Below are 26,691 nucleotides of genomic sequence, written 5' to 3' on the forward strand. Positions count from 1 at the left end.
TGCTCAAGGTTAAACTATAAAGTAATTGTACTGGAGAAGAAGGAAAGCAATTTCTGAGGCTCTTTTTCTGGTATTCCTTTACCATGGCTTTCCTGCAACTCCCTGAAAAAGACTTGGTTTAAAAAAGCTGTTCAGATTTCCTCCAGTGCCAGACACCACATTTTCTTTGGCATATACATTTCTGATAGCCTTTCCACCGCAGATGTCTATAAAGTTCACATCAGTCAGTTCTTCAAACTAGATATATTAACACCAACACAGACAATTTTGTTCCAAGCTCAGTTTCTTCTTACGTCTATGTTCTGCTGCTCATTTTTGCTTCTGTAAAGATGACAGTATTGCTACATATCCAGGACAATCAGGACTCTTGTGATGCTTAACACAGACTGTACAATGCTGTAATGGCCCATTTTCACGGTCAGCAATGAGGCCTGACACATCAGCAGCTTCTGGCACTAGCAGTTTGCTGAGGGAAAGGGGAGATTTCAACTTCATTTCATTTCTCTTTTTTGCTTTTCCTAACTTCTTTCCAGAAATGACAATTCTTGAAAATGCACATGTAGAAATAAAAAAAAGAAAAGAAAAAAAAGGCAACAGCCACCATAAAACCTCCACCCAGTTATCACTGTAACATTTCTTAGGTGGGAAAACAGGGTCCAGTGACATTTGAGGTGAGGAGGAAAAGGCAGGGGGGGAAGGGGCCACACATTTCAGACTCCTTTAAGCCATCACAAGAGTTAGAGATATGAAAAATAGTTTATAATTACCTCTGTTGAGTGAAGCTGAACTGTTTATATCTCCAGTAATAAAGGAAGACTCGGACTGCTTTCGAACTGTGTCATTCCACATCCTACGAATCCGGCTCTGAAGAGGGATTGAACCACAGCAGGTAATGAATTTTTAGCAGCTGCAGAGAGGTTTCTTTCTGCCTCACTAAAGATGGCTATTGGCATGTCTAGCTCAGGATGAGACTTGTTTCTAGCCAGCTGTAAGCAAGCAGTTGCTGTTTTGCTATAACCTGCCTTGTGCACGTCAGACCCTGCCTGCCTAACTTCATAAGACAAACGCATAGCCCAAAGAAGAAGTGCATAATTGAATTGCTTACATCTTAATTTAAAAAAATCATGCATGAGAGAAACCCAGACCCCTGTGGGCTACAGGTTTACCAATAAAGCACCAAATAATGGAAAAATAACTTACACACAGAAGCACACGTGCTTCCTGTACTAACTCAGACACCTTGATTCTTATTTTTTTGAAGTGCAAGAACAAGAACAAGACTTGTTCTGTGTCTTGGTGTCCCTGAATGAACAGAGGTTTTATATAGCTATTTCGCATCTTGGGGATACGGGGAGGAAAACAATTCCCCACAAACGAATGACTTCTGTTCCCCTACTGATGGTTTTGCCATCTATGGTATGGCTTCTGCTACTGGGGAAAGTGTCCTGAATATGCTGGCCTTCTGTTTTGTTTATCAAATATGCTCTATCTGCCACTGTGGCTTTTATATCGTCTCACTCCTCCCCAGCTAGACCTTGCAAAAGATCAAAAAATCTTGTGAGCGGTTTGACAATTCCTATGTGAAGATGACTGGAGAACCCAGGCATCCAAGGGAAACTCTCCCTCACTTCACATTTCAGAGTATGATGGACGCATCTCATGGATGCATGAAATTGGTGCTTAGGTGGTCTGGGGGATTGGGAAACCTAGTTCCCACTGTGACAGATCATGTTTTTCCAAAGTGCATTTTCCATAGTGAGAGCTTAGCCATGAGAGATTTTTCAGGGCTTAATCATGTGGTACAAGCTGAAAAGTCCTAGTCTACTCATTAACTATGTAGTAACAGCATCTCCTAATCATGCATTAGCCCTCTATAAATGGGAGCACAATGTGACATGAGGTCCATGCACTTTTACAGTAATTATTTTTCACCTGGACATTTAATCTATTGTATTTCTCTGACATGAGCCACTGTGGATTAATTATTCTGTTTGTTATGTGCTTCTCAGAGTAAAAAGGGATCTTAAGAGTTTTCTTCCTCATGTTCTTCTCTACTTAAAATTCAGAGTCAGATGCTTTCAACAACTCAGAGTGATCTCCATCCACTCTCCATCACATGTGTGAGGTTTCTCCTGCCCATAAGAGGTCCCAGGTACTTTGCTCCTTCCAAAGACAAGCTTTTGCTTTTGTACCTCAAACCTCATCTGCCATGAAGGTACTGCTGCCAGGAGACTCAGTTCACCCAAGAAAAGGCTTGTTTTCTTGTGCTGGGACTGACAAGAGGGAGGACCCATTGAAGTAAACACTTGCTGGAGAGGAGGGCAGCAGTGCAATAGCTAACTTATGTAAAACTTTCAAATCAGCCACCTAAATGTTGCTGGATAGAGTGAGTTTTGGACATTACTGATTTCTGTGGGTTTTGATTGCCTACTGGAGGGAGGTTCTATGTTCTATTGCTTTTATTTGCTCTGCATAACTTCTAGACCTACGAAAATGCCAAAGTAGAGCTCTCGGATGACATCTTGGAAACTGCCAAAAATAAATAATAATTTGCTCCAAGACATAAATCACAAATTAGGTTTTCCCAGGAAGTTATAAACTGTTACTTGCTGCATGTCTTTCATAATTTAATAGTGAAACTGTCATGTATAATTACTTCCATTACTAATACTGAATAAATTTGTGTTTGGTTTCTATTGATTAAGAAGTAAGCTTCTTCATTTTATATGAACTGCTCATCCATAAATCTCTACACAGAAGTTGGTTTCAAAAATGCTAACTGCACAAACTACACAAACCCTGAATTTTCAGGTGACCAAAGCATAACAAATCCAGTAACTCAGTCAGATAATCTGACCCCAATGGATTCTCCTAAGAGGTCTATGAACTAAGGCAAATTGATCAAAATACTGAATGCCAGAAAGCAAATCCTTTCACTGTGAAGCCTATTACAAGATTGTTTTTTTTATCAAGAAAAATACCTGGTCATTATAGCATAATTCCTGGACATGTTAATAGTGGTGACAACCTTAATCTCGTGATTAAAGGATGCATTGGAATGTAGCACAGCTGACAAAATGCTCTCAGCTCCTGATCCCCTGACCACCCACCTGTCCCTGGAAGGCAAGTTTGAACCTTCTACTCTCAACACAATTATGTAGAAGGTTCTTGGAGAAGCACTAATTACCATCACATCTCAAGGGAAGCCACTGTGTTGAACTTGGGTCCAGAAGGGAGGGTAATCTCTGCAGGTGCACTGGGGAGAGCCCTAAGGCAGCTCCTTTGGTGCTGAAAGGCGCTTTCCTCCAAGAATGGCTGACAAGGGTATTGATGTGGCAGTGCAAATCATTGGGGCACTAACAAGAAGTGTGGGTTACCTGTGAGCCTGTGGAGTATCTTCCAGGTGTCCTTGACCCCGAGGTTTTTCCTGAGCCGATAGAACTCTCTGTACTTTTCCCACTACAGCAATGCGTGCGCAGGCATTTTCCATACTCTTTACGTACCTAGCCAAGGAAAGCGCAATGGTGGTTAGCAGGCAGCTCCTCCTCCAACCCACTGCCTTCTGATTTTGAGCACAGCCCCTGATGTTTCCTCAGTGGTTCATTAAAGCAATAGCTGCTGCAGTGCGTGGGGAAGGAGTCTATTACACCTTGCAGCTGAATGCTCTGGAGGCGTGAGCTCATAGTTTACGATGGCATAAACGACTGCTTCCATGCAGCAAAGCTGCTTGTTGACACCAGCCCCTTGCAGCGTCCTTTGAGGCACATCAAAAGAGCATGGGAGAAAGTACAGATACACTATTTATGACTTAAAATTAATATCCTCATAGATTTGATATAAAATAGCATATTGGCTCATCAAGGTACTAAAAGTTATTGCTTCTGGCAGGGGACTAAGAAAAAAAAATTCCAAGAGAAACATATCAGAGATATCGATTTTTTAAAAAAAAATGTTTCTTGCCGTCAAATTGAAATTCGAGGAAACTGTAGAGCCAGCAGCCCTAGAGATTATATTCCCAGTGCTCAGGTATGGCTGCAGTCTGCTTTTCCACAGCACTGTGCAAGCCACTTATGTTTTAAATGGGCATTGCAGTCAAACCTATGTCACCTTCTCTGCTTCAGGGGACCTACACTAACTTGTGCCAGGGCAGGATCTAAGTCTTGACTGAGTTTCAGGTGTGACTTTTTACAGACATCAATACCCAGAAACCAGATGGGACAGGAGTGAAAATGAGCAGACTATACTGAAGAGCCAAAAGAGGGTCATGTTACCCATTGACACAAAAGAGCCCAAAAAAATCCATGCATGTCCAAAACACCAGTTGAGAATTCTTGGAGCACATGGTTAGCCATAAAATTTTGCCAAACTGTCTATGAGCATTTCACAACTCCATGAAACAACTGTTTAAATAGCAAATTACAGCTTTTTCATTAGGCTTTTCCTTAAGCGCTTGAGACAAACACAATACCACAAGTGCCCAATATGCTCGAGTGCCTAATCAATCCTTTGCTGAGAGAAAATAATTCAATTGCTTTAATTAGCCACCCACTGCTTGCCTCTCTGCAGCATTTTGCTGATTTTCTAGTCCATGATACATAGGAAAGGATTCTTTTTTCTCTTCTTAAATAATACCTCCCTCAGCTCATAGGTCAGAGAGATGCATTCACCCCACAGCAAGGCACCAGCTGCATTCTCCTCTCTATGCTACCATAAATCATGAGTGACTCCACAGTCATCAGTGATGGTTTAAGGATGGAGATTGTCTTAAGACAGAAAATAAATGGTTCTTCCATGCCGAGTGAGAACTGCACTAGCCAAGGAGGCTGTGGTGTCATGCTAGGCTGGGCTAGGGACTGACTCTTTGTGAGGTGCATTGTAGGCCAGAGAATGGACTAGCGAGAATGGTGCAGAAATTCAAACTTCTCATCAGAGAGGCATCTGCAGGTTTAATTGGAGATGGTGATGCTTCCTACTTTCTTGCTATCATCTTGCCTTGAAACTTTCTTGCTGAGAGTTTTGGGATCATCAGCAGGCGGCTGCATCTAGATAAGGCTTTTAAGATTCTTAAGATGTAAAAATTTGAGATGCAATGACAAAGACAAAACTCTGAACTCCCAAAGTTTTCTTTTGGTTTCAAGAAAGACATTTTCACGCAGCTCTGCAGATCCTTCCAGAGGCATCGCTCACAGACCTCACTTATTATGATGAAATTTGATTACCACAGAATCATAAAATCATAGAATGTTAAGGGGTTGGAATGGACCTTAAAGGTCATCTAGTCCCAATCCCACTGCCATATGCAGGGAGACCTCCCACTAGATCAGGTTGCTAAAGGCCTTATCCAACCTGGCTTTGAACACCGTCAGGGTTAGGGCATCCACAACCTCCCTGAGCAACCTGTTCCAGTGTCTAATCACCCTCAAAGGAAAAAATTTTTTCCTAATATCTAACCTAAATTTCCCCTCTTTCAGTCGGTACCTATTAGTCCTTGTCCTGTCACTACAGTTCCTGATGAAGAGTCCCTCTCCAGCTTCCCTGTAGGCCCCCTTCAGATACTGGAAGGTTGCTATGAGGTCTCCACACAATATTCTCTTCTCCAGGCTGAACAGCCTCAACTTTCTCAGCCTGTCTTTGTAGGAGAGGTGCCCCAGCCCTCTTATCAACTTCGTGGCCTCCTCTGGACTTCCTCCAACAGTTCCGTGTCCCTCTTATGCTGGGCACACCAGAACAGAATGCAGTATTGGTGGGGTATCACCAGAGGAGAGTAAAGGGGTAGAATCACCTCCTTCAACCTGCTGGCCACGCTCCTTTTGATGCAGCCCAGGATTCCATCGGCAAACTTGCTGAGGGTGCACTCGATGCCGCTATGTCACCAACAAAGATGTTGAACAGTATCAGTCCCAGCAGCAACCCCTGAGGGACACTACTCATCACTGGTCTCCACACGGACAATGAGACATTGACCACAACTCTACGTGCAGCCATCCAGTCAATTCTTCATTCACCAAATGGTCCATCCATCAGATCCATGCCTCTCCAATTTGGAGACAAGGATGTCATGTGGGACAGTGTTAAACACTTCGCATAAGTCCAGGTGGATGATGTCAGTTGCTCTGCCCCTATGTTTTCCTAGGTCAGATCTCCCTTCCCTGTATAGGAATATGTGAATAACACAGGAGCAAGACTGGGGCTCTCAGATGGAGAACAGATCTAAACATGGCCCTGACTTTACTCAGTAAGCCATTTCACCAAAAGACACTAGTTACACTGAGAAGCTGGAACCAGTGTATCCATATATAAACTCTTCCCTATATTTATATTGGTTAAAGAAACTGCCCTTTAAAACTAAGATGTACATAAAAAATTATCAGCAGAAATGCACAGAATTGGAGAGCACTGTACTACTATATTTCAGCAGAGAACAAAAAGGTTCTTAAAAATATTTATTACTGATTGTCAGACGCTGTAAGTCTGATCTACATATACACACAGAGATTTTTATTATGTTTTTTTTCCCCCAGAGTTTACCTAAGCTATTCCACTGCTATCTTGCAAATGTTAATTGGGGCATACTTCAAGTTCCAGCAAGAAGCACTTGCTGTGCTTGCTTTGAGGAAGATTTCCAAAAGCCCACATCAGGCCCAAGCAATATAAAGGCAGAGCACACATCCTTCAGTCCTCAAAAAAGTGGGGGAAGCAGCCCCTATTACATACCATCAACCCACATATTCTGCTATAGAAAGGGGTAATTTCCTGTAGGAACTGCAAATAAGCATGTAAAGCTCCATTTTGCTGTGAGCACTCAGCCACAGGAGCACTTTCCCGATATTCATGGATTTGCTCCTGTCTCACACTGGAATACAGGAAAGGAGAATCTGGCTGACAGCAGGCAAGTCCTCGTCCAGGTTCGCTATTGTAAAGCCCTGCCTTTCCCTTGCCTCTGATACATGTGTTGCCAGCGCCCTGGTTGCTGAAATGCCACTGCCACATATCTTTGTTATCACCTCATACTCCTGCATCTTGCTGGTTTCCATTTTAAACACCACCCTTATTAGGTGCATAGAGATAAAACTGCGTGAGACGAATTCAGGGACGCAGATGATGCTATGCTGTGGTTGTTAGGCAACAAAACACCCCATTACCAGTTCTCTTGCCACTGGGAACCATCTGTCTTACCTTTTTCTGGAGGACACAATGGAAAATGAATATAAACATTCCCTGCAGAGAATTGAATATGGTGAAGAGATACGCCATGATGACTGTGCTTTCATTAATATACATGAGTCCGAATGCCCAGGTCAGTCCTAATAGGCAGAGTAGGGCTATTGCACCTATAACCCAGGACCTGTTAGGAGAAACAAAAAAACAAAAAAAAGAAAGGGATTGGTCTTTCATCTACACAAAAGAAGGCACATGTCTACAGGCAGGAAGACTTTGCCCCTGTTTTTAGCAAAAAAACCCAGCATATCAAAATAAATCACAAGGAGATTTGTCTTCAAGCTGGATGCAGTTTACAAATCTTCAAGCTTGAGGAAATATAAGGAGATGGAAGTGTTATGAGCATAGAAATTCATCACAACCAAAGCACAATGTCTCTTTTCTTTTTTTAACACGTAAAAGCAGTGTGCATGTAAATGACATGTAGATGTTATTTCTGCAAATGAAGGAAACAAAAATAAACCAAACGAAACAACTCTAATTGCCACATTTTTAGTGTCCACTGGCTTCATAGGACTGTCAGTTGGATTAGTTTCTTTACACTTAACACCAAGATACATGTATTGCTGTATTTTAGCTAGTCTCCCGTATGCCTGAAAGCCAGATAAACTACTACAGGCAGGTGTGCAAGCCCTCACTGCTTGCCAGATCGGCTCCACACAAGGATGTTCTTTGCAATGCTGCTTCACACTTCTTCCACCCTGCGATGAGGGGAACTGCGTATACGCGCATAGGCACTCACACGCTGCATTTGCTAAAATGGTAGCTGCTGCCACACTTCTGCTTGGAGAAAGGAGGGGTAATCCTTCTTCACATCGGCTGCAAAACTAAGATTATCTTTTGCTCTATCTCAGGAGGGGAGCGGGAGTAAAGGTGCAGCCATTGCTTCGTACCAAATGGTTTTCAATCAAATATGAGTAGTGGGCACTTTGTTTGCTTTCTCTCACTAACTTTCTGCTTGGAGAGAAAGAACTTGGGGACATGAGATGACTGCTGCATGTTAGTTTTTCTGTGTGCTTTCAGGAAAGCTAGAAGCTTTGCTGGGATGTCAGGAGAAGTATTCCATGTTACGCTGCTAAATAACATTTAGTCATCTGCTAAATTAGCTTCTCAGAGACTGATCTTCCAATACCAGAACAAGAGAGTAAGTGTGATAAGCAGTATAGGAACTCAGTCCTGCTACTAGCCACCTCCCTAGTTTCTACATGCTATATTACCTACAACTTTAAAGGAACTGCTGCTGCACAGGGGAGGGGAGTCAACTTTTAGCTGGGAAACAAGCAGCACTGTGAGCATCCGTTTGCCCTTTACCTCAAGGCTTTGATTTTCCTCTGTTGTCCCCCGCTATTATTAGGTGCAGCATCATAAAAATGAATGCACTGATACCCAGTCTTTGCACCCCTTCCTTACCATTTAACCCTTCTGTTCCCCAAAGCAGACAGGACTGCACTCAATCAGCACCTCTGCTTCCTTGTCTACCCCAAAGCAGTCTGAGGTGCTGCAGAAGGGCTCGCAGGGACAAAGACCTATCTTATGTTTCCAGGACAATTCAACTTTGCAGAAACGTGGCCTGGGTTTGGGCATATTTAGGCTTCCATCTGCTCAGCAGAGCATGGGGTGTGGGGGAGAAAGATGAAGGAGCAATAACTTGGGGGGATAATCACTCCTGTAGAGGTCAGGGAGACAATCTCTGCTATGGAGATGCCATGGCAGCTACAACCTTGAATGCTTTTCCTTTTAGCAGGGCTTGTCACAAATAGAAGCATACTAATGTTGTATTCATGTCTTCTGGTTTTTTTTGGTTTTTGTTTTGTTTTTTTTTTCTTTAGGTATGAGAATGAAAATGCAGCATTAAGTCTTCCACTGAAGTTTATAAAATATGTATTATTTAACCACACAACCAGAAGAGTTCCCTAAGGTAATTGCTTATTAAGACAGTTCTTTAAAAATCACTATTATGTATCTAGCAGACCAGAACAGCTCCTCTGAAGCATTTCCAGTCAATCCCACTAATAAATATTTAGCATGATGCAAATTGAAAACGCACTCTCAACAATCCCTCAGAAAAATAGCCACTAGATAAAGTTTATACCATTAGTTGTTAGGGTTATTTTCTTCCTGAGATTCCACCACCAGTGAGAGAACTATCATCCTAACCACACGGCAATTAAAAAAATACAAGTACTTTTTTTCTTTAAAAAAATCCAAATGTAATGGAAAAGACTTTTTTCTCCCTCTTCTCATCCCCGATTAAAAGCTTACTGCACTTACAGAGTCTTCTAAAAATTATTTCCTGGATATCAGAAACGTATTCTGCTCTGAAGCACAGCCAATTCTTGAACCTGATTAAAGAGCCTTTGGCTGCAGAGGTGTGCAAGAATGAAACAGTTATTTAGTGAAAATATGCTACCTTCAGTGACGGAAAGGAATCTGTGGGTTATAAGACCCCCAACGGTGCAAACTGCACGCATTATAGTGTTGTATGTCAGAAAACAAGACCTGGAGATAAAAAGGGCGTGAAGATTACTATGAATAGCTCCATCCCATATCCGCAGAAAAAAAATGAACCAAGCAATGAAAGAGAACATGGGAATGGTGCTGAAAGAATGAACACAAAGGACTCTTCACCAGAAGAACAAACTGAAAGTCTACTGCAAAGCTGATTTGCTTTTATTTTGTGCTACTGCACATTATTTTCCGGTTTCAGGAGAAAGAGTATGGGTGCCCTAAGGTATGTAATTTCTAGGCATTTTTGGCTTTCTTTACAGGGTTGGTTGTTTTTTTTTGGTGCAGTTTGAGGTTTTTTGTCTTGCTCTTTGTACAGACTTGCTGTTGCTTTTTCATAGTTTTTCTTTTCCATAGTGGAATTTTATTGCAATAAAGAAAGAAAAACAACCATGTTTTGGTGTAATTGAAAATCAGCGATTTACAATTAGAGACAATTAGGTGCTCCAAAGAGTAAGGAGCCTCCAATGCACCAATGCACACAGATTTGCTTGCGCTATTCCCAGTAACTAGAAAGGGAATCATGGGGAATAGCACCCATGCACCTTTCTGAAAATTTGCTTCTGTATTTATATTACCATAAAGCACTCCCAGTGACAGAGCACAGTGCATCAGAGGGCTGCTATTGGGATAACAAGTCTGTACTATACAGAATTAACTTGGGAACTTTCACCTTGAATTCAGGTATGTCCAATTAAAGAATAGAAAGCAAATAGGGTGACAACTGGTTGGCAATACATTTGCAGCACATTTACTCTGCACCTTAGCTGTATGCCTGACCATTTTCCTGCACAGTTTGCTCTTCTGCCTCAAAAGCGAATGACAGAAGCTTTAATGATTTTTCAATATTGATCTGACAGCTGGCTCATGAGACCACACTGATAAATGAAATTTATCAGCCATTCAGGTCATTCTTACTTGATGAAGGGTCTGTTATCCTCATAGCTAAAGAATGCATAGACATAAAGACAAGAACACAAACATTAGAAATATAATGACATAGAGAATATAGTTTACTGCTAGTTCCCCTCCCTTCTCCCACCAGTCATCACCAAAAACAAAGGTGGACCAGCGTCAGCCTGGAACACACCAGCCAGCCTGGCTTGCTTCCCCAGGGAATTGAAACATGACCGAGGTCGCTGGCTTCATGTACAGAAGCAGGCATTGCTAGCTGTGAGCTGCAGCTGCCCCTCCTGGCTTCCATCATGCAGCTGTCAATTGACTCTGAAATTTCTCTTAAAAATCATGGCTGTTTCCGGAGAATACAAGTTTTGAAACCCCAGCATAGCCACCACAGAGGGCTTTCACGTTTCAAGTGGCAAAACTTCACCACTCTCCAGCACTCTCTGCCTGTGGGGCTGTAGTGTATTACAGGGATGTCTTTATTGTTCTTTACTTTTTCAAAGTGGAAATCCCAAGCTGCCACATTATGAGTCAGACTGCAGCATTCTTCAGGTAGTGGCATCAGGATCTTCTAAAGTCCTGAGTGACAGAAAACATGTTTACTCCTATTTCATGGGGAAGGACAAAGAAAGGCCTTTTTCTGCCGGGCAAACGCGCAAAGCAGCCCGCTGCAGTGATGAAGAAGCCAAGATGGATCACTCAAAATGAGCTTCTATCACTGTGAGGACACAAGATTAGTTGCAGCCATTTTTCCTAGAGAAGTTCTCCCTGACCTTCTGGGACAGGCTGTGTGCTTAATTCTGCCTGTGTGGCGGGTGATGTGCAACATGTGGGGAACGCAGGCCAACGCCCAGGCCTCCTCTCCCCACTGACATGGAACTCTTGAACCTGAGATCCCTTGCAGAAACCACCATGGGTGCCAGAGATGGAGGATTACTCAATATGTTCATCTCATTACCCCTGGTAACAAAGCCAGGGCCAGTCCATCATGGTGGGATCTCCTTCAGTCAATACTGGCAACCTGCAGCTCTCCTACAATGCAATTAGATGAAGGGAAGACATAAGATAATCTGGAGCTGTCAGCTCAGCCATGTGGGTAGGAGCAGGGCCTGGATTTCTATTACTGGGCTCACAAGCACTCAGGTTTTATGGTAAAGACTTTATATTGAAAAGTCACCAGCAATAGATTACAAAAATAGAAAGTCAAGGAATTTTTTTATGCTGTTGCTGCTGTCCCAAGCCTCACAAAGTTTTTCAGTGATTCATAATAGCCTTTTTTCAAGGCAGCTGAAGGCTCCATTTCACCTTTGTACAGACAAAATGCGAAATTGGTAAACTCAGATTCGCTTTAAGCTTGAGGCTAACACTTCAAAGCAGCTCAGAAGAAAACCATCAAAAAGACCATTGCAGTTTTCACCCCATTTCCAACGTAGATGTGTCTAGGATCCACTGCCCAAAGCCAACAGGTGGCTAAAGAAGTGAGATTTTCAAAGATGCCTAACTTCCAAATGGTTTAACTCTGTACACATAGGGCCCATAGAACTTAGTCCCTTACATCCTCATGAAATACAACCCTTTTCACTTTACCAACTCGAGTGTTGTAAGAAGCTTAACTCTTGTGTTAGTAACAATTTCTGACAAAAATTACTCCAGAATGTTTTTGGTTTTTTACCCCTGGTAAACTCTGTGAAACCTATCAGTGCTTCAGTAATACTATGTCATTATCTGCAATACATAAAAACCATCACTTAGACAAGAGAAAAGCCTTTGAAAAGCCTTAGTTCCCAGAAAAATGGAGCTGCTAACTGGAAAACTGAGATTATATTCATTAGTTGTAAAAGCAAATAAAATTTGAAGCAGAAATAATTGGAAAGCCTAGCCTAGCACAGTTTGAGTTGCTATATCTAAAGCGCTTCTCCAGATTTGGATAAATTTGTCCAATACCTGGCAGTAAGGGATACAGCCCACTGGATTTAAGCTATGTGACTCTGATTCCTCCATAGTTAATGGGAGACTGGTATCCCACAAAAGGAATTTATCCCCTAGAAGAACAGGTATTTAAGGTAGATGAGGTTTTGCTATTCCCTGATGAAATGCGTTTCTCTACTGACTGCAGAGGAAATCTGAATGATGATGTCTTAGGTGGGGGCTTCACTTTCAAATACCTGAAGGTAAAAAGCTGATCTTTAGTGATTGCATTATTCATTTAACCTGCAAAATCTTACCTCACCTCCCTTGTGTTTCTCTGCAGCCCAGATGATGGATAGTGGATGGTCTACCAATCCGTATAAATACCTAATTCATTTTCTAATCTTAAAAAAGCCCTAACTTTACCTCAGGGCAAAGACTTCTTAAGGTTAATTACACATCATGTAAAACTCTTTCAAAATCTTATTTAAGTTAGATGTCTTTCAATTTCCCAGAGTAACTTCTCCTTCAATGATGAGGAAAGGATTGTTCATATTACCTTCCATATTCCCGTGCTATTTCCAGACCAATACTTTTTTTAAAAGTCGCTAAAATTTACCAATTCAAAGTATTTTCCCATCTCTAAGACAGCAGGAAAAGGCTCAGTAAGTACATGGACTCAGAGCTTGGGCCCCAAAATAACTGTCTGGCTAGCAAGCAAAAATGCCAAAGTGAGTACACAGGACCTTTAGTAGCTGTTAAGGGTGATGAAACCCAAATAAAAATAGATGGATGATGTGCCCCCTCACAAGCATTCTGAAAGACCCACGGAATTCATTTTAATATGGTGCAAATAAAGCAGAGAGACAGACGTTTCCTGCAGGCATGCAGGAGGGAAACACAAAATAAAGTGTGCTATTGTGTCTCCCCGCTGCCTGCTCGTATAAGGTACTAGGGATGTTTTGCTTTCTTTTTCTTTTTCTTTTTTTTTTTTTTAAATTTCAAGGATTAGAAAAGATTGATTTATTGAACTGATGAAAATCTACAGGAAGGAGCTGGAAAGTCCAGCACTCCCCTCATAAAGCAAACGGGTTCATCGTTAATTAGTGAAGGAGCATCTTCATGGTGAGAAAAATCAATAGCTAGCAATAAAAGAGTGCTTAAAGGATTTTGCCTTCGAGTTTCATGACAAAGTTACCACCTTGATGGCATGAAGCCAAATGGCTTCCTAATCTCCTTCCTTAGGCTGCTAGTGTTCATGACACAGTCATCATTTCCCAGTCTCATCTTCTGGCTCCCACACTGTCTCTGACAGTAGGTGGCCCATCCCCTGAAGACATCTGTAACCAGCTCAGGGGTCAATGGGCCTGTCAGCTTCATTTGCAGGAGAAAACCTTGGCTTTACATGGCATAAGTGTAATTTTATATATATTTAAAGCCACTTCTAACTTCTACCAGTGGATCTAATATTTTATTCAGACGAATGAGGCCAAACCTTCCTTGGCCCCATGTGACGCCTGAGCCTAGGATTTGGGACAACCAATGGCTGTGTTTTTCTGCCAAAGGAAAAGCATCATCCCTTTCCCCTCAACTCACCCAGGCAAGTCACAGTCTGCTTTCTGAGATTTGTTCTTAATTATTGCAATTGGAAAGAGCAATTCTGTTAAGCTCATCTCATTTTCTGTAAGTAATTAATTACCCTCAGAATTGCTTACCCTGTTTATTTCCTTCCTCCTAACTTTGCAAAGGCATGGTACGATTATTCAAGCCACGCTGATGTGTAACCACATATCTAATTGTTTCCACACTATATGGATTCAGCAAAGCCTTTAGACACATTTGTATTATCCAAATAGCACCAGCAGGGCTTGCTGACAAAGTGCTTAAAATGTATGGCCTTTTAAAACAATAATCATGATTTATGGGTTCACAGAAAGACTGTAGGTATTTAATATCTTCCAGGACACTCTCTCAAATCAATAACCGCTGATTGATTTTTTTTTTTAAAATTCAGAAAGGACGATACCTGTCAGTGGGAAGATTAGTGCTTTACAATCACCATTCAACATTAACACAGCCATCACAAAACCATAGGGAAACAAGCAAGACCCCAAACCAAATCAATCTGATATTAACCAAACCCTTCTGTGGAAAACTCAGGCAGCAGCAGATTGCAACAAACAAAATCGGATGCTGCCATCAACATCACTGGGGGAAAAAGGCACCCAGACAAAAGCACAGTCTCAGATGTTTTTCCAGTAGGGTTTTTGCCACTGATGTGCTCCCAAACTCTGCACTCTGGCAAAATAAAAATGTGCCATATCTTTTCTTGGTAGGAAGCTTGTAAATAATTCATTTTGAGCCAACTCTGAGTGATTTTTCTGGGTTTTTCCTTTAGGCTGCCTGTAAGTTTGCTCAAGCAGAGATGCAGATGGAGGCTATATGGAGCAGCAATGGGTTAACCAAGGCACTAGGAAGCATGGTGCTTTCTTACACAGGATCCAGGGAAATGCAAGACGAGACTTCGCTTGTTCAGCCTGAAGAAAAGGAGATTGAGAGCACACCTCATGGCAGTCTACAACGTCCTCATGGGGGAAGAGGAGGGGCAGGCACTGGTCTCTTCTCTGTGATGACTCAGTGACAGGACCTGGCCTGAAGTTGTGCCAGAGGAGGTTTAGGCTGGATATCAGGAAAAGGTTCTTCCCTCCGAGGGTGGTTGGGCACTGGAACAGGCTCCCCAGGAGAGTGGCCACAGCACCAAGTGTGACAGAGTTAAAGAAGCGTTTGGACAATGTTCTCAGGCACATGATGTGATTCTTGGGGTAGGGCCAGGTGCTGGACTTCGATGATCCTCAGAATATTCTATAAATCTATGATTCTATGACCATCAGGATTGTGAAGACATAGTACTCTCTCTCAAGGCCATATGAAACACACCGATCATAGCCTGAGCTCTGGTATGATGAAAGTGAGGGAGGCAGTTTCTAATGCCCAGCTCAGTACTCCACGGCTAACATCTAAAATTTTCAGAGAGGGAGGTTTTCCAAGGGAAAGAAAAAGCTATTGCTCATTTTCCAAAGTGCCTAGATCATTTGTTCATCCTTGCAAAACACTCCGGTTAAGATTTCTGGTGACAGAGAATGTCATCTCTGCACATCCCAAGCACTCTTAAAACACATTTCATTTCTCATCCAAGTTTATCCAGACCTAAATGCAGGCTCAGGGGCTCTTTTTGTTCCCTAAAATCAGATTATCCTTTCCTGGAACAGGAATCCATGGAAATCCTCTCCAAAAGGCATCCCCGGAGCTGCTGTGCTCTGAGCCTGCTGTCCTCAGAAGTCAGAGGAATTCAAAAGTGCTGCACATAGCACAGTTGGTTGAAAGGAGAGATTTTCAACACCCTATTCCTGAACAACCCACTCAGTTCATCTTTCTATTTTGATAGTAGAGCTGTAGGAAAACCTTTAAAAAGACCTCACACTGTACAGGCTGTTTTATTTAACATTATAAGTTATAGGTAACGTCTAGTCAGGATTTTGGGTCATGTTTAACAGGTTCACTGTGGCTCCTGTAAGCATTTGCATTCACTAGCTTGCGTTTCAAACCCTTTGCACCTCCATTCCACATCTCACACCACCACACACACCTCCTCAAAGCTGCGTGGGTACATGAAACTTCCTCCCCCTGCTTGCTGCTCCACAGAGGGTGTCTCCATGTTGCCAGACCCTTGGCCCTTTCTTCACTGGAAACCGAGAACTCTGAAGATAAAACATTGGACCTTTTGCACCCAAATGCAGTGCTGGTCAAGCTCGCAAGAGGTGGACCCCTTCACTCTACCGTGTCCTCCCTGTGCACTCCCAAGCAACCACAAACTCAGAGGTAATGAAGGATTAAAGTGCTGCTGTTCTGCAAGTCCAGTCCCCTAGGTGAACGCAATGCAATATTCAATTCCAGACCCTTCAGCATCACAAACTATTCCCATGTTGCAGCATTTTATAATTAAATAGAAAAGATCTGGAAACCAATAGATGAGCTTAAATCTCAATAAAAAAATTGAAATAATCCTTACTGTCTCCTTACTTAGTTTTGTTCCTAAAATGGCTAGAATAAAGCACAAATTAATCTTTCTTTAGTAATAGTATATCTGCTACAAATTATTGTTCGGCATTGGTAATGTAAGCTCTTCATATCAAAGGAGAAAAAAATCTTGCATTTTCAAAAGTCTAACTCATTCCTCACTGCACCAAACCCAGGATGTTTACTTTTTCTGCATTTCAATCAGCTGAGTAAATAAAACTAGAATGGTAAACCTCTGTTCCTGCCAGCACAATACTGCTGTCTTAAATCAAGAATTTAATTCAAACATTTCTGCAGATGATTTTTGGAAGTTCTATTTAACCTTTGTTTTCAATTTTCTACCTAACTCAGGAATTTTATTTTTTTTTTTATGCAAACAAACAGCAAACCCACAGGACTGAAACAACAGGCTAATCTGGGGGCTGGGATTAGTCATGTCTCTTTAAATAAAATACATATGTCGAAGCACGAAAATGAGCAGATAATCATTTACACCCATACAACATATGGGGAGAGCGGGCTATGGCAACGGTTTTAAAAGAGACATATCTTCAAAAGAGGTTTCTGAGTTTTGTGCCTGATCCTCCTCATCCCTCACCTCCCCCAGCCTGGGATAGACTCCCTGAAAGAGTCCAGACTGAGCTTTGCAAACTTTTATAAAATAATAATCAAGGTTTGGCATTGGCTCCTACTTTTGGCTGTTAGGTTGCACATTCTTAGATTTATTTCTGTAAGCTTTTGAGCAACCGACTCCTATGGAAAAAAAATACAAAATAAAGGCATACATTGTGAAGTTTGTTTCCAGTCAGAAACTTGGGAGAACATACACTTTTTAATTTACCCATTAAATCAGGGCTGTGTGCCTTTAGCTGTGGACCATCTGAAGCTTCCATGGCAGCCAGCAAGCTGAGGAGGGCTCATTTTAGTCATTTGAGGATTGATTTCTGAAGGCTGCAGTGCAGGACATTTCCATTTCATCCCCATTAATGGTATTTGAGCATGTGTTCTTGCAAATGTGGTCACAATGCCTAAAAACATTATCTCCTGCATGCTTGGAATAAATACATGTTTTTCCAGGGAATTTCATGGTTTTGATATAGTGCTCATTCTTTTGTTGCAGAAGATGGGATGGGAGCAGGTTTCCACAAGAGGAAAGGAACTGCAACAGAACTACAGCGATTAATGCCAGGATTAAACTGTCTCAAGGCCCCTAATTAATAGTGCTTCTTTAGCAACAAAAAACGCTTCGAGCTAAGACCCTGGGTCTCCCTGTCTGAAAGAAAGAAAATTAAATTTCCAGGATGACTTTCAAGTGAGTTTCTATTGCAATGAGCTTTTCAAACAAACCCAGGACTACAGCCTGACATGCTCCTCTTTGAAGACGCCCCCCCAAGTTGTGCTTTCTAAAGAGCATCTAGATGGCCTATGGCACAAGTCAAGCTATACCCTGGCTAAAACAATAACAAAATAAAATGAGACAAAAAGAGAAACGAGCTGACAAAGCCCTTTGCCTCTTGCCTTCTTTCTAGTGGGTCTGCAACTGCATTTGGCAGCTATGGCCGACATGTTGCTCTTTCAAAGTAAACAAAATAAAATCTTGTTGCCGCATACTACGGTACAGAAGAATGTCAGGAAGCCTGGTCTGGCTGGGAGAAATGCTAACAAACTCAGCTGCATTCAAGCAGCACTAGGGGAGAGGGCACTAGGATGCCTGTGGGAACTTCAAAGGAAAGGTTACATCTGTAAGGAAAAGGATGGCTTCTGGTCTCTGCTAGAAGAGAGGAGGTTTCACCCTCTCCCCTCCAGCCATTCGGAGATGCCCAGTATAACTTCAGGTGCAGCAACTGCTTAGTCCCATTGATGAATCCCCTCAATCCACTTGTAGGACTTGCCTTTTGTTAGCTAAATGCTCTCCCCACCCAATTTTCTACCAGTTTTCCATGTCAGTAACTAACAAGCCCCACACTGTGCACAATGAGAGCATACGGTAAAGACAGGATCTCAGATTTGACTAGATAGGGTGAAGAGTACATCTGGACAACCACCAGTGTAGCTCCTCTTTATTTCCTTTTATTAATACCACGATGACTCAAATGAGCAGTGTTTAAATGGCTGCAGAACAAGCACTGCACTGCCACACAACGCAAAGGCATTGGAGGAGAGGGTTCATCTGAAACCCTATTTTGCACAGAGAATGGGGGTTAAGCATCTGGAAATATGTGGATGGTTTGCTGTGTTGCAGCATCTGGCATAGGTTGGATGAAAACCTGGTGTGCAAAGACCACAAGCTCCAAAGTACATGCCTGACCACCTGGAAAGCAGTTGATGGATGGAAAACGGAAGAACCATGCTGGACTATTCACGTATAAGGTATTTTCCTTTGTCATATAAGGTTTCCTACAAGAATGTGAATATAAAAAATATTCACTGTAGTCCTGTCTGTGACAGTCTGAGACATTTTGCAAATCTAACATCTACCTGGCACAGTGGAAAAGCATGAAGGAGAGACTTTGAGCTGCTCAACTCCGGAAATCACTCCACATGGCAGCAACCTCCAGTGAAACAGCCTCACAGCTGCTCTAAAGAATTCCAGCTGGTAACACATCCTCATGAGGAGCCATCTGCTAGCAAGAGTGCATCAATACTGCACTGATACGCCCACAGTCTCCACCTCACAGGCTATGAGGCTAGAAACGACTAGGTGCAAACAGCACAGCAGGCTTTTGCCATCCAAAAAGCTTATGTAGTCCCTGGCTTGAAAGATCTATTCCCTTCAAGTTTGTAAGGACTGGGGGAATCAATCTTCCAAAACTATGTCTTCCCCAGGTACATTTGTTGACAGTAAATCAGTTTGTGCTCATGAGCCCTTTTGTGCACCCTTTGCATCCCACTTATGCTCTCAGATGGGTCATGAGTGAGATAATGTATGATGTTGGCATAGCTACCAAGGACTAAACAATGCTCCTCACTGCCCATCTCTGCTCACCTATGTTTGCCAACAAGCCACAAAGAGAGGGAAGAGCCACAGAGACGAGTGGCCACAGTGGACTATGAGGTCCCAGAAACAGCCATTGTAAAAGGCTGGGAAGGAAAATCCCCTCCCACCCTGTGTTTGGGGAGGCACGGGCAGAAGTTACACACATCATGCAAGAGGCAGCTGGTTGGGCATCCTTGGCTGTGTCACTTCATACTAAAGATCTTCAAAAGGCAGAAGAGATCCCCACTCTGGATGAACTCTTAAAATTTCTGTGTAAATATCCTGAAGAAGACATTAAACACAACTTTTTCAAAAGGGCCTAGATAAAAGCATGCTACCCCTGGTGCTGGTACGTCTTGTAAAATGGGAGCTAGTGTCCTACTGGCATCAGTGGCAGGCACAGAAACTCTTGTGGCTCTGAACAACATATCCCACATACAGAAGGCCACATATTTTCCTGGCTATATGCCTCAAAAGCAGAACTAGAGTACGAACCTTGCTGTCTCAGTGGGCAAACCCACTGAATCAGCTCAGTACCAACCTGCCACACTGGGAGGATGCTATTGGCACAGGGAGAAGGACCCACATATGTGGTTGCCCTACTTCCCTCTTGAAAGTGCCAGGCTAAGCCAGAAAAGTTAACAAAAATTAAACCGGCCCCATACTCATCAAATCTCTTGCTGGGTAACCCCTGGGAAACTAGTGCCCCACCACAGGAATGTCAGAATCTCCCATGCTGGCACAATAATCCAGGGACTGTTCTTGAAGGTTAGGGAAGTTTATTTTTACAACTCTGCACAGTGCCTACAAATCTATCAGCCACACAGCATCTGGTTCAGGCACTGCCCTTTGAATGGCTTTTCTGTTGGTGCAGTAATTAAAGGTATCCCAGGTGACACCTGATCCCTTATCAAGTTCATTAATTTAAGTGGAGTTATTTGGCTCTCTATTTTCTATACTTCATAATGTATTTCTAACCTTTAAAGTGACATAGGCAAGGACCAGATTGCAGGGGTGCTTATTAACAGCCTATTAAAATATTTTATGGCCTTTATTTTTACGTTGCCATAGGGAATCAAGTATTTTGCTGTTGTTAAACAGGCTCAGGATTTATGTTGCGAGAGCTTCACCACAGCCTAACACAGAGTACTGCTAGGAAATGAACTGGGAGAACAAACTCTCTTTCAGCTCTCCATGTGCTGTAAAGCTGTCATATGCAGATGGCAGCAAGGGGCCCTCCAATGCAGGCCCTTGGTTTGCTTTGCTTTTTTAAATATAAACCGATACAAAAAGATGCAAAGCTCTGGGACCTGGGGGTCTTTTTACCAACCCTATAGACCCACAGAGGGAAGCTCAAAAAGGATCTTCATGGTCTCCTGTGAAATAACGTGATCTGTGGCTTTTTCTCCCAGAGCTGCTGTAACACATCGACATTTTGCAACTGAGATAGAGCCAATGACTTTGGAAGAAGACAACAATCTTCCCTGCAACGAGACTACGATTTTATCTAGAAGAAAACTATGATCTTACCGAAAAGTTTTCTAGAGACTGCAAACCCCTTGCTTCCCTAAGAAACCTCCATCAAAGGTGAATTCCCTTCTCTGTTACAAATCTGCACTTCCTCCTAAGTCAAGTACATTCACAAACACAACACATCTTGACTTTAGAGACCTAAAGTTGTCCTGCTTAGGTATTCAGAAATTACAATCAAGTCCATTCTGGAATTCTTGCTTTGATAAACCTCCTAGGTTGAGGCTGTTTACCCAAGTTTATATTATGTTTCTCTTTTTTTCTCAAGCATAAAAAGTAATTTGTAATGAAGCAAAACATTTGGAAGTGTATCAGCAACATACTTAAAAGTATTTTAATTGCTTGTGTTTTCAAAACGTTTTAATGAAGTCAAATCAGGAATAGACACTCATCCACCAAAGAACCTATAAAATATTTTACAATGACATTATAATTGATGCAACTGGTTGTATAAATTCTTGGCATTTTAAACAAAGATACTAGAGATTAGCACAAGAAGATTATTCAGTAGGCAATTATTTGTTCTGCTTTAATTATAAGGGCGTTGGGGTTTTTTTCTCTCCATTTTTTAATTTAAATGTCACACTGCAAGGCTTTCTAGACAGATTTTGTGTGGGTAACCTTAGAGAGAGTGTTCTCAGCAAGCAATCCCATAGCACTAATGCATACAAGTAGCCATATTAATAAATGTTATTAAATGTACCATTCCTTTAATACCTCATCCAAGACCAAATGAAAGACTATCTTGCTGGGATCAATCTTGGACATCCAAGGGGGATTGTTCTCCCAATTTCATTCTGTACTGAGTGATGTCAGGAGAAACAGAGGCACACCACAGAGCAGCCTGCCCACAACCTGGGCAAACGAGCGCCCTGCAGGTTTCCGAGTTAACTGGGGTCTCCTGCATTTGCACAGACTCCAGTTCTCTTTCCTCACAACCCTCGTGGAAGAAGCTTTGCCTAAGAAACTAAATCTTTACCTGACGGACCATGCCAGGTTGTGGCATGCCAATGGCATTGCAAGCTTTGCCTGCTGAGGAAGTTTTCAAGGGGGGGACTGACCTGGTTTAAATTAAAGCTGCATCTGCATGAGCTGCTCAGCAGTAAAACAATAAACTTGCTGAGAACTGCCTTGCAACTGTGCAATTCGGTCATCTCCTAACGAGCTCCCCTCACACCTCTTCTCCCACTCCTACCAAGAAAGACAGAGAAGAACCCACTTCCAGACGTGTTGCATAACACTCTCCTTTCCTGGGTGGGCAGTAAAGAGCTGACTCCCAACAGTTTCCTCCTCCTGAAGCTCATTAGATGGTTTTGTTAATTAGCAGGCTCCCATTCTTATCATGCGCTGCACCTGAAATCCCGCTTGTATTTTTGAAGAGAGTAATTAAAGCCAGAGGTACTTGAACAAACAGGCACTGACAGAGACTAATATTCTATCAATATAATGAAGCAGCTTGCTAGACAGTAAAATGCCCAGATTTACTGGGCGTTCAGACGTTAACCCAGTCCAAGGGCGAAACATGCCTTGGCTGGAAAGCACATCTGAGGATGTGGGCACTCCCAGGTAAATCCTCAGTAACACTGCTGAAAGCAATCAGATTCTGGGGAGAATTTGGGTCATGAAATCTGTCAGGGGCCAGAACAAACAGAAAAGAAGTAAGGCTGCCACCCTCAGAGCACAGAGTAATAGTAATAATCAACAGTTCAACACCTTCCCTGTAGAGACTGCAATAATTAGCTGGTAATTATTGGGCACTCTTTACATAGAGTGACTAGGGGGTTACCCACTCCAAGGACTGAAAATGTAGCTTTGCCTCCTTCATGCAAAATGCCACCACTGGCAGCCCAATCCCAATAAAGATAGTGCTTCATCATCAGCCACTTGTTGGTACCTATTAGAAACCACTCTGCAGTGCCACAACCCAGTGTACTATCCCTAGTCATCACTGCTGCCAGCAGAGCTGGTTCCCCTGTTATGCCCTTCAGAGCGGAATGGGGGGAATAAACAGCAAAAGACAGAAACAGGCAGAGAGCAAGAAAAAACCCCAGCCACTTACTTGATATTGTCAAGACATCCAGATTCAGGTTTCAGTATGGCAGTATGATGAAACATTTTATAGAGAGCAATCCCAAGGAAGATGACATTAAGCTGCAAGTGGGGGGGGAGATAAAAAAAAAGGATTATGTGACACAGCACAACATGATGGGGAGAAAGTTAGCTTCTTCTCTGTAACAGATGCGTTACTGTAGGAAATTAGCTCTCACTACAATTTTATAGCAACTGAATCACAGAAAATTTCCAAGCATTTTATAAGGTGAGCTGGCCTGTGGACTGCAGGACTGGTGATGCTACAGCCTTACCAAAGCTGTGGCACTGCGTATGTTACTGATATCAGGCTGGTTCTAACCTCAACTTTAGTGCTTCACCGATGTTACGGAAAATTAAAAATACTTGCTGCAATGGCTTTTTTGTGTCTGAGAGGTGTACAGGTGTGAAAAGTCACTCCAAGCATCTTGCTTAGCCAATCCCATTGTAACAAAGCATAAAGGCATCCTTTTCTGTGAATACACCTTTTAGACATGGTGTAATGGGGCAGAGGGTTGGGGAAATCCCAACTGCTGAAGATGCTTAGCACAGTGCAAAGTTGAAAAAAAAAAAAAAGAAAAGGAATTTGATTTGTTCTGTAAAAGATGTGATGATGTTTCAGTGCCTCAGTGTTAAAAAGGCTGCCAATTCCTAGAAAGGAGTTCCTTCAAAATCCCAGTCTGGAGTTTGAGACATAATCAAAAAGGGAAGATACCTTTTTATGAATTAATTGCTTAGGGGAAAAGAAAACCCAACAGTTGTAGCTGGTGGCGTGGCCCCCTTCTTGATATGGAAGGCTGCTGAAATGGCCCCCAGTTACAGGAGAAGCAGAGACAATGTCTGCATTGAAGCGGGAGTGCCTGGTTTTCCGTGCTAGCCAAACTGTAGTTAGTCAAAACAAAGGATGGTTTATTTAAGCCATATTGTAGCAATTAAGTATAAGAAAACTCCAGCTGTCTCTAAAGTTGGGTTCTCTACCTCGTTGCTGTGTTAGCTGATATGCTGGCAATGTGCTAAACACGAAGCTATACGAGCTTCAGCTTCTGCTGGGAAGGAAAAAACCCTCATCAAACTACTTGTCCAGTTTGGACTTTATTTCATGCCCACATCCCATATTTCCTCTTTTTTTTTTTTTTTTTTTTTTTTTTTTTGCATTATCAATGCAAAGCTTTGATCTGGAGTTCAAAAATTGGGTGAGCAGTGAGTGGCATCAAAATAGAGTTTGGCACTTCAAAATGTCCAATGGTAGTAACCAAACTCTGCAAGTGCCCGCTCCAAAGCTCCCCAGCCCGTTTTGATCAAGTATTTTGCAATGCCAAGAGCTTCTCATAATGAGGGTCTAATTGCTTGTGCCAGGCAGGGTCAAGGAAGAACATGCCTTTCTCAAATTAATCTGTGTAAATTAAAGATAAAGAGTAAAGGGACAGCAAAAGTTTTATTTCTTGACCTGAGAGATGGAGTAGTTAATTAGGAGTTCTTACCATAATTATCAAGGTCGCCGGTCCTATAAAGCTCCAAATGAAGTAGGTGTCAAGTCGGAGCCAACATCTGTAATGAAACACAGGGGAAAGAAGGCATTCAAGGACTGCACTCAGGACATACATCAAGACTGAGCAAGTGACAGAGAAGAATGTGAGCTGCAAAACACGCCGGTGGGAGACAGGAAATATTACATTGCTTGTTCATTTAAATGCTGAATTATGTGCCCAATTTCTGACAGCGCTATTGATGGAGTAAGATAATTACCTCTAGAGGAAGCAGGGAGAAAATGGCACAAGGCTTATTTGCTAAGGTTTTCGGCATCTGTCGGAAAAAATCCTTAAACTGAGGGGGTATTTTAAGGAAGGGGTCTGATGAACATCCATAGACCTGTTTCTTTGCGTTATGCTCCTCAGTGCTCTCCAACTCTGATGCAATCCAAGCTGCCTGTCAGCTGCCAAGTGAGATGACATTTCTCCAGCAATCATATCAGAGCAAATTTGGTGCAAATAGGAAGACTGAATTGGATAACAGGAGGTTGAGGTTTAATTAGGTTCAGCAACTTCCCTTTTCAAGTGTTTTATTTCCCTGAACCTCCAGAATGTTTTGTTTCCACTAATGTTTCCAGGGTTGCATATGGTCTGTGCTATCACAAGAAGTTGATTCATGGCCTAAAACTAAATTATTAATCGCTTAATTTCAACCGCATTTAATACTCCCCACATTTTTTAAGGCCCTTGGGAAATTACATTTCCATTCCTAGTTCATTCCAGGTGACAGGAAGATAAAATGGAAGTGACTGGTTACAAGACAGACGAATGTAAATTCCAAGAAAGTTTCACATGATGTTTAAAATAATAATATCTTGTCATGTTTGCAACTCTGCAAATCACAGCCCTGTTTATACACAAAGGACCTGAGAAAGCATAAAACCACTCTTATACTAAACATCCAATGGAATTTCATAATTAGGCAAGTGACAGGAACTTATTGCAGTGGAAGAGATAGCAGTTCTCACAAATGACAGCTCTAGTCTATGCGCTTCATGTTTTTTCCCTTCCAATGGACTTTGCAACAGGCATAAAGGTCTGTGCCAGCAGCCCTGCACGACATGATCAGCAGGAGATGCCTGCGGAGAGAATAATATAACATGCCCTGGCTCTCTACGACTGGGAAAAGCCAAGATATGAATAAATTCAAAAATGCAGAGAAAGCTTCACACTTCTCTCCCTGACCATATAAATTTCAAGTGTCATCAGTGTTGAAGATATATCGATGTATATACAGTCATACCAATTTTGTTACAAATTAAAATACTGTCACTTCAGTGACTGTCATTCCTGAACTGCTTCTGCAGCTTCTCATTCAGAATCTTCATGTGATAGCATCAAAATATTAATGCAAGAGGCAAACAGAGGCTTTCAGAGCGATTGCAGGGAAATCTTGTTTCCTCCGTGGCTGCTGAAGTTCAAGGTGATTTAGATGCAGCTGGTAATGGAACAACATGAGTGACTTGAAACTACTTGAGTCTGATTCCCTGTAGGAAAGGGTTTATGCGATCATGACATCTGTGTATCACCTATAATAACATCTGAACTGTCACCCAATTGCAACTAGATTTGACAAAGGAATAGAGGTTTCAAGGATAATGAAGTCCCTGTAAAAAGCCCTCCCCCCATCCCTGAATAAAGATGTCCGCATAGCAGCAGCTCACATATTACATGGCATTTCAGACCCCATCCCCTGTAGGAAAAAAGTGTAACTAGTGTTTATGCCTCAGTTGCTCTATATAAATCAGAGAATATGCAGCCCCATCACTTTTTTCTACTGATAATGAGCGCTGGTGCGTGGGAGAGGACTCAAAGGGTTGTGATTTTGGGGTTTTTCGTTTTTTAATGAAAATATTTTGAACTTTTTTTTTTCTAGTTTAACATTCGAAACAATTCCCAGCCTCTGCTGCCCAGGAGTTGGGAACGCAATGTATTTTCGTTGCCATCAACGTTGTT

The 26,691-nt window shown here is 42.1% G+C and overlaps 1 protein-coding gene across 24 annotated transcripts in view; it reads right to left on the reverse strand.

Annotated features, from left to right (window-relative positions):
• The window catches only part of ADGRL3 (adhesion G protein-coupled receptor L3), a 512,372-nt gene that overhangs the window by 31,676 nt on the left and 454,005 nt on the right, over nt 1–26,691 (reverse strand). For 15 of the 24 annotated variants that reach the window (XM_039382062.1, XM_039382059.1, XM_027725031.2 and 12 more), the window contains 6 exons: nt 24,688–24,754; nt 23,178–23,269; nt 10,642–10,668; nt 7,177–7,345; nt 3,378–3,503; nt 768–864 (listed from right to left, as the gene is read on the reverse strand). In XM_039382062.1, coding sequence (XP_039237996.1) covers nt 768–864; nt 3,378–3,503; nt 7,177–7,345; nt 10,642–10,668; nt 23,178–23,269; nt 24,688–24,754 — 578 coding nt within the window. Of the gene's footprint in view, nt 1–452; nt 545–767; nt 865–3,377; nt 3,504–7,176; nt 7,346–10,641; nt 10,669–23,177; nt 23,270–24,687; nt 24,755–26,691 lie in introns of those variants that run through there. The other 9 variants (XM_039382048.1, XM_039382046.1, XM_039382055.1 and 6 more) reach the window with 2 other exon arrangements.

The sequence above is a fragment of the Pipra filicauda genome, unplaced genomic scaffold (assembly GCF_003945595.2).
Source record: "Pipra filicauda isolate LSUMZ 115617 unplaced genomic scaffold, ASM394559v2 scaffold252_size1811890_pilon, whole genome shotgun sequence".
Taxonomy (NCBI): Eukaryota; Metazoa; Chordata; class Aves; order Passeriformes; family Pipridae; genus Pipra; species Pipra filicauda.